The sequence below is a fragment of the Montipora capricornis genome, chromosome 8, assembly GCF_036669925.1.
Source record: "Montipora capricornis isolate CH-2021 chromosome 8, ASM3666992v2, whole genome shotgun sequence".
Taxonomy (NCBI): Eukaryota; Metazoa; Cnidaria; class Anthozoa; order Scleractinia; family Acroporidae; genus Montipora; species Montipora capricornis.
Window position 1 is genome coordinate 47828203 of NC_090890.1, and position 7500 is coordinate 47835702.

General features: G+C 42.9%; 3 protein-coding genes across 4 annotated transcripts in view; 1 reads left to right on the forward strand and 2 right to left on the reverse strand.

Annotated features, from left to right (window-relative positions):
- The window catches only part of LOC138060328 (uromodulin-like), a 41432-nt gene extending 39221 nt beyond the window's left edge, over positions 1 to 2211 (forward strand). For both annotated transcript variants that reach the window (XM_068906080.1, XM_068906081.1), the window contains exon 13: positions 1481 to 2211. In XM_068906080.1, coding sequence (XP_068762181.1) covers positions 1481 to 1620 — 140 coding nt within the window. In that variant the 3' untranslated portion in view covers positions 1621 to 2211. The remainder of the gene's footprint in view (positions 1 to 1480) is intronic.
- A 1716-nt stretch (positions 2212 to 3927) lies between these two features.
- On the reverse strand, positions 3928 to 4284 carry LOC138014079 (uncharacterized). Its single transcript, XM_068861107.1, has one exon. It carries the CDS (start codon positions 4282 to 4284, stop codon positions 3928 to 3930), a length of 357 nt encoding a protein of 118 aa, XP_068717208.1.
- A 1830-nt stretch (positions 4285 to 6114) lies between these two features.
- The window catches only part of LOC138060347 (alpha-L-fucosidase-like), a 14265-nt gene continuing 12879 nt past the window's right edge, over positions 6115 to 7500 (reverse strand). Inside the window, exon 8 of the mRNA XM_068906103.1 lies at positions 6115 to 7364. Within this exon, the coding sequence (XP_068762204.1) occupies positions 7118 to 7364 (247 nt within the window). The 3' untranslated portion in view covers positions 6115 to 7117. The remainder of the gene's footprint in view (positions 7365 to 7500) is intronic.

Here is a 7500-nt window from a genome sequence, read left to right on the forward strand (position 1 = left end):
ATTAAGACGAAATCCGAACGATAAACGAGCAATTTCAGGTTTTAGTGCACAAAAATCTGGTACCAGAATATTTTTCAGCATTTTACAGTCATTTTTACATTTCTTAACGCTAAATACATAAATAATTGCCTGAAATAACACCGAAAACAATTTCCCATGGGAACGAGAGAAAATAAATTTCAAAGTTCTGAGAACTTGGTAGTAGCCAAAACGCGGTGCCGGGGCCGGGGTCGGGGTGCCTTTTCTTTTTCCCATTTTTTTTGGTTTCAATTTTTATCGTTATTCTCCTGTTGGTTTTTGCGATAACCTGACTTAGTCTTTTCGAAAATCGGAGTTTGTTTTTGGAAGTTAAGATCATTTCCGGAAATGCTGAAATTGGAGTTTATGAAATATACGCCAACTGCCAAAAACACTGAAGACTCGCTGCTCTCCACACAGCATTGCAATGTTTACTTCTTAAGAAAAATAAAAAAAATGTGTTCGTCACGCAGTCACGCAAAGTTTAAATTTCCTCGTTGCTCGTGTTGCTGTCATGTTGTTGTCTGTCTTTACTAGAAACGGTTTGTAGTAAAGCCAGAGTCGCACGGAAACTTGCTAGTCAATTCTATTCGGACGTCACGGGATCGAATCCAATATCACTATAAAAAACAGAACAACATTGGAAACAATTTTGCGAAAACAAGCAAATGATAACGTTGTGTGACGACTATCGTGGAACTGTGCCTATGTTCTGTTTCGTTTTAATTGTATTGCGGAGGTTTTTACGAAGTAAACATTAAAATGTGCTTTTAAAATGTGGAGCTCAGCGGATCTTCAGTGTCTCAAGGAATTAGTGTATATTCCCCACAAAAATTCCAATTTCAGTCTGAAATTCTCTTAATTTCGAAAAACAAAGATGTCTCTTTCGTAGATTCCGTATAAATGAAAGAAAGATGCCAAACATTCGAATATAACATTACAGGAGAATAACGTCAAAAATTGAAACAAAAAAAAAATTGGAAAAAAAAGATACCCCGACCCCGACCCCGGCCCCGCGTTTTGGCTACTACCGAGAACTTGTGCAAACACAGGCAAAATTTCATCATCCGTTTCATGTCACCAATACTTTCAAGTATTCGTTTTCGACGTTTGGTGTTGCTAGAAATGATTTTTTTGAGAAGATATTAAAAATAGTGGTACAGATGTTTGCAATACGATGTAAATAATCTTGGTACTAGGTTTTTGTCTACTTGTTACTCGAACTTCTGGTGGATTCCGTCTTAAGTTAATTTGTTTCAATGTCGCATTGATAGCATTTCAATTAACATGCTTTTAAACTGCATTTAATTTCATATATAAATTAGCTGTAATGTATTGTAAAACTGAATTTTATTTGTATTTTAATATCTTTCATTTGTACTGTATTGTACACAGTGAATTTCAAGTCGCTTTTAATTAAAGACGTTCACGCTAATTTTCTGCGCATTCTTGCAATTTGCAGGTATCAACTTTTCTGTCGTTGCTGCGCTGGCAGTGGTCATTGGCGCATGCGTGGTGGGAATGGGCTACATGGCGTGGCAGAAGAAAAAGGAAATATCTGCACCCAAGTACATATCGCTTTATGAAGACCTTCAGAACTGATGACGTCATAAACAACTTTCTCCTTTTGTTTGTTTGCTTCAGATCTCTCATTTTAACTCATACTCCACCCAGCGTGAACATAGTGAAATGTTTGAATTGTTGCTCACTGACACTGTAATTTGAAGCTTTCGTAATCGACCACCCCCGTAGACCAGTACCAACACTTGGGAAATACTAATTGTTCTTTTCTTTTGTTCACAAACCAACGAAGTTAAGCGACCATTTAAAGATTTCGGTTCTTATTAAATCAACGCTTTAGAAGTATACAATACCTGATCACATGTACCGCAGTATAACATTGCTAAATAATATTCGGAGATAAATATCTCGAATTCTTTTTTGAGATAGAGTGTTATCCTGAGATTAACGTAGAAGCTTTAAGCTAAAGGCCCGGCTGGAAGCGATCGTTTTTCGATATTATGCGGTGATCACTCGCGAAAGCTACAGTATTGTCGTCGCTTGAGTTTAGTTAGCTGGCTCTCGGAGCTAAGTGCTTTAGCGCGATCGTGCCGTATAATTCATAGTGTTATCTTAGACGATGTAAAACATGTAAGCCACTGTCTTTCGTGGAATAAAATTCCACATTTTCAATTAATTGTTTCGTTGTAATTATCTCTTAACTATTTTTGCAACGAAGAGGGCGCAGAGCCGATTGAACAAGCAAACTACAGTGGGCTCCCTATGATGACTTATGGGCTGTCCTTCCTGTGGCGAAGACGAATAAATGAAGTCAAGTTAATATCTCGGGAACGTTACACGCGGGCCCTTTAAACTAGAAGGTGACCAGTTGCTCTTAGGGCGAAAATCCGTGAAGATGAACGTAATACAAGTGAGCGAGCGAGAGTGATGGCGAGCGTGCCACGCTCACGACCGCTCACTTGTTTTGCTTCTTCTTTGTGTTTCTCCTCAAGGATGAGTGACTGCTCGCAGTCTAGCTGATTTCATATTATGTACCGTAAATCCTCTAATAAGCCCCCCCCCCCCTCTCTAATAAGCCCCCCCCCCCCTTTTCAGAGGAGGAAAGTTAATAAGCCCCCCCTCTCCCCCTCAATCCTTATTCGTCACAAAAAAAATTAACGATTAATGTGGACTGATCAGTTATGATTTATTCAGGCTGGAAGTTCATATTGTTTTTGGTCTTCGGCGGCATGACCTCCAACTTCATATGCTTAACTTTCTCAATTTTGCGCTCTAGTGACTTTAATTGTACAACGCGTAAGTCTACTCTGTCGTAAGTCTACCACGTTGCTACAGGTGATGCGTTTCGCTAAATTAAATAAGCACCCCCTCTCAATTAAGCCAATATTAAACCGATCTAATCACTTTAAGCACACCAGCCACTTTAATATTTTGGTCAGAAATCGATTTTCTAAGACGTCGTCCACGCGACGGGTTTCATTTAGTGATAGTCAATCAAACCGAGTTTTGTGGTCTCGGTCGGTACAGATTCCAATGTTTACAGGGACAAGTACCTATTCAAGAAATTTTACTTTAGATCTACTAAAAACCTGACTATGCATTCGATGAGGGCCAATCTCGTGCTTCTCAAGTTGCCTTGCTCATTCCATGACAAGGGAAGACTTCTGATTCTCATTTCCTGTCTTTTTTCCATAAGTGTCGGGTCACCCAGTCCTACCAGCAAAATACTGCATCGATAGTAGTTTTTAGCTTTCAAAACGTGTCCAAATTGTATCGGTAGGTCCTGGAATTCGTCCACAGAAAAGCCAGAGAGACAACTTCACTCGTCAACGGTCATGTTTTCAAGAGAGCATTTTAGGCGTCCCAGTCTGCATGAAAGCATCTCTCAGACATACACGGTTCTTACGTTACGTTTATGACTGTAGAATCAACTGAAAGTTCAATTCCTGGTAAAAACCACACAGCATGTTAATTTTGTTGGTAGGCTAGGTATCGGAGAGCCAGAACATTTACGCATGCGCTGACGGAATGTTTGAACAAGAGAGAAAAACGCAGTACCTCCAGACATGGCGCTGGAGCGTCGTACCAAACGAGTCATCCCGGGATTTCGGCCCGTGAGATCGCTTTTGGACGCAGTTGGCCCTTCGGTGCTTTCTGCTACCGACCTCGCCTCCCGATACGGCATTGAGGGAGAGATATGTCGGCCCTTCTTCTTCTTCTTCTTCTTCTTCTTCTTCTTCTTCTTCTTCTTCGGCAGTCCATCGCAGGCAATAACGACTGTTTATGTTAGGTGAGGCAGATTCTTTGATGGGCAGCCAGGCCCGCCCGTGAGCGGCAGATCTTGTTGCAGCGACTACATGTATGTCCTGATGTTGGAGTGGAATGTCTTCAGAATCGTCTGTCCAAAGCATCTTGCTCCCAAGTTTCAGACTTGACATTTGCACTTTTCATGTGCCGCTTCGGCACTTCCTTGACGCGTAGCTTCTGTCCACCTTGCTTTCTCTTCCCTTCACTGAGCTCGCCATAGAGTACTGCCTTTGGCAGCCTTGAGTCTGGCATTCGCCGTACATGTCCAGCCCAGCGAAGTTGTGACGCTGTAATGAGAGCTTGGACGCTTGGTGTCTCTGCTCTTGTGAGGACTTCAACATCAGGTACTCGATCTTGCCATCGTATCCCTTGTATCTGGCGCAGGTGGCGGATCTGGAATCTGGTCAGCCTTTTGGTGTGGCGTTGATAGAGGGTCATGAACTCTACTGAGTAGAGCAGTGATGGCAAGATGGCAGCGTTCTTTACCTTCACTTTCGTCTTTCGTTTGATGTCAGGTTGAGATCACAAGCGCTTCTGCAAGGAGGCAAATGCTTTCGCGGCAGCTTGAGTGCGCCGCTCAACTTCAAGATCGGCAGAGTTGGTGTCTGTGACTGCGCTACCAAGATAAGTGAAATGGCTAGACTTTTTCAAGGCATCACCATTGACAAGCACCTCTTGGCACTCAGAAGGCTCATCAGGAGGAGGTTGGTAGACAAGTTCTGTTCTGGAGATATTGATCTTGAGGTCAAACAGTGTTGCTGCGGTCCACAATCTCTTGTATGTCTTGATGGTTGGTAGCGACCAGAGCTGAGTCGTCTGCATATAGCAGTTCCCTCACACAGAGCTCTCTGGTCTTGCTTGGGGCTTTCCGTCTGGACAGATTGAACAGCTTCCCATCTGATCTAGTCTTCATGAAGACTCCTTTGTTGAGGTTGGCTCCCATTGTCTCCAGTACCGCAGCAAGGTAAAGGGTGAACAGGGTAGGGGCAAGCACACATCCTTGTTTGACACCATGGTTGACGGCGAAGGCTTCACTGATGTCTCCTGCCAACGAGACTTTTCCAAGCATTCCTTCATGAAAGAGTTTGATAATCTTCACCACGTTCTCATGGCAGCCGTACACTTCCAGAACTTTCCAGAGTGTTTCCCGGTCCACAGTGTCGAAAGCCTTGGAGAAGTCAACAGACTGTGTAGAGAGGCTGGCGTTGTTCAATGGCTTTCTCTTGGAGCTGGCGAAGAGTAAAGATCATATCTGTTGTTGACCTACCAGCCCTGAAACCACATTGGCTTTAAGGGAGGACTTCTTCCGAAATAGTCTTGATTCGGTTCAGAATGATCTTAGCCAATATCTTCCCAACGGTAGCCAACAGAGAAATGCCGCGGTGATTCCCACATTTGCTCCTCTGCCCTTTCTTCTTGTACACAGTAACAATTACTGCATCCTTGAAGTTCTGGGGGAGGCATTCCGTGTCCCAGCATGCATTGAACAGCTCCAGGAGCCCAGTTTTGAGGCGGTTTCCACCCATCCTTCACACATCAGCAGGAATACTGTCCTGCCCAAGTGCTTTGCCACATCTTGTTGTCCTCAGTGCTTTATCAAGCTCTTCTTCAGTGATTGGCACACTGAGGTCTTCTCTTGTTTGCCTTCTCCTGATCCCATGACTAGCACTTGGATCTGCGGTGCCCTGCTGGTTTAGCCGGTTGCAGAAATGCTCTTTCTACCGAGCTTTGATGGTCGCAGCAGAGTTTTCACGCAGGTGTCTGTTGTAGATCCTCGTCTTTTCATCAAGTAGTGGCAGCAGCAGTAATGGCTGCTGCCAGTGCCTACTGATGTTCCTCGCTCTTCAGCTTCCCTATCTTCAAATTCTTTGATGGTGTCTTTGAAGGATCCTTCCTTCCGGGGAATATCAGTTGCAGTCTGAGCTGGGACCAGACCATGTGGTGGTCTGTTGAACACTCTGCGCCTCTCGTTGCTTTTGTTGATAGAATCTCAGGCATACAGGTCTTTCTGGTAACAACATGGTCAAGAAGGTGTGAGTGCATTGATCGAGGGTGTCTCCAAGTGAAGAAATTCTTGTCTGGCTGCTGGCCCCTAAACCATATGAGACAAATCCCACGCCTACTCACAGCTCCAGACCGCCCTTGTCAATTTAGCGTAATAAATCGATCGCTTAAATTTTCAAGGGGAAAATTCATTTTGTCTGTCATATGGTAAGCACTGTTGTCGCAGATTACAAAGTGTGCGCACGTGCCCTGCTAAAGGTAACATAGAGACATGCATATACTTTATTTCATCTCGAATTTCAGAATAACTACTTGGAGCTTATATCTTCGAGACATTACTTTTAAAGCTAAAATGCATAGCATGTACAGATACATACTAAATACATAAAAAGAAAAGCCACTGTACAAAATGCGGCCCTGAATTCTCTTTTAAAACCTGTAAACTCATAGGTACGGAAAAATCTGGTAGCGCATTCCGCAACTTAGCTGATAGGTACGAAAAAAGAACTAAGGCCATACCTGATTGCTCTAGGTTTATTGAGGGACAGAATGTAATTTCCGCGAAGATCATGCATGAGAGGAGCACGGGAGAGAAAACGCATTTTTTATATAAGCAGAAAAACCCTTTTTAAAAAACCTACTTTTATAAAGTAATATGAGGAAATTTTGAATGCTCTTATTGCCTACAGATGTAGAGTTTCACTTTAGTAGTAAGAGGACAGGTAATCTGCAAATATAATCCTCGCTATTCTCTTACTACATTATACCGTTTCTTTGACACGAGGATTACAGAGAAATGAAAACACAACTTAGTCGCGAATTTTCTATGATAAAACTTGTTCAGAAATCCAAAATCTACGTTAACAGCACACACCAGACCTACTCCTGAGTATCTGGCTCGAAATCTTTACCTATGGCCGCGCTTTAGCCACTCGACGAGGGCCAGTCTCGTGCTTCTCAAGTTGCCTTATATTCTCGATGCTTTTCCCAAAATAATCCTATGCAGGACGCATTTTTGTACATTGCGCAAAACGTGACCCTACAACAGTGACCGCTGTACAGAATAACTGACTACATATCAATAATCGTGCAACAAATAGAATGATCGGAAAATATTTTTCGCTGTCGCTCTCGTTTTTCAAACTCCCAAATGACACCATCGGAGTGATCAAGTCAAGGGCAAATAACAGAAAAAAAAATTAAATTAACGAGTTACAAGGAATTCAGAACACATTCAAAATGAGTCAGTACAAAATGCACACAAATTTCAATGGACACCAATCATTTTAAAAACCCAGGCCCACTGACAAGGTAACTCGGAAACAGATAGTCCAGGAATCATTATGGAAATTCCATTTTTATCTGAAAGGGGCATCCAAGGGATTTTAACGTCTGGTAGACCAAGAAGGGTGACAGTTGTAGACTCCGACGTAACGGGTACAGTGAGATTCAGAACCCCTGTTGAAGGCCACTCCAGGGCAATAGCATAAATAGCTTCATTTTTGCTTGTATACCTGCAAACAGCAATAGAGAGGGTTAACGAGGACAACCCGTAGGGAATGAAGTTCCAAGTGTTGTGGCTGTCCTTTGCGAGTGTACACTGTATGTATGGGTGGGTATAGCAGGTCCACATCAGCTGAATAGCTGCTA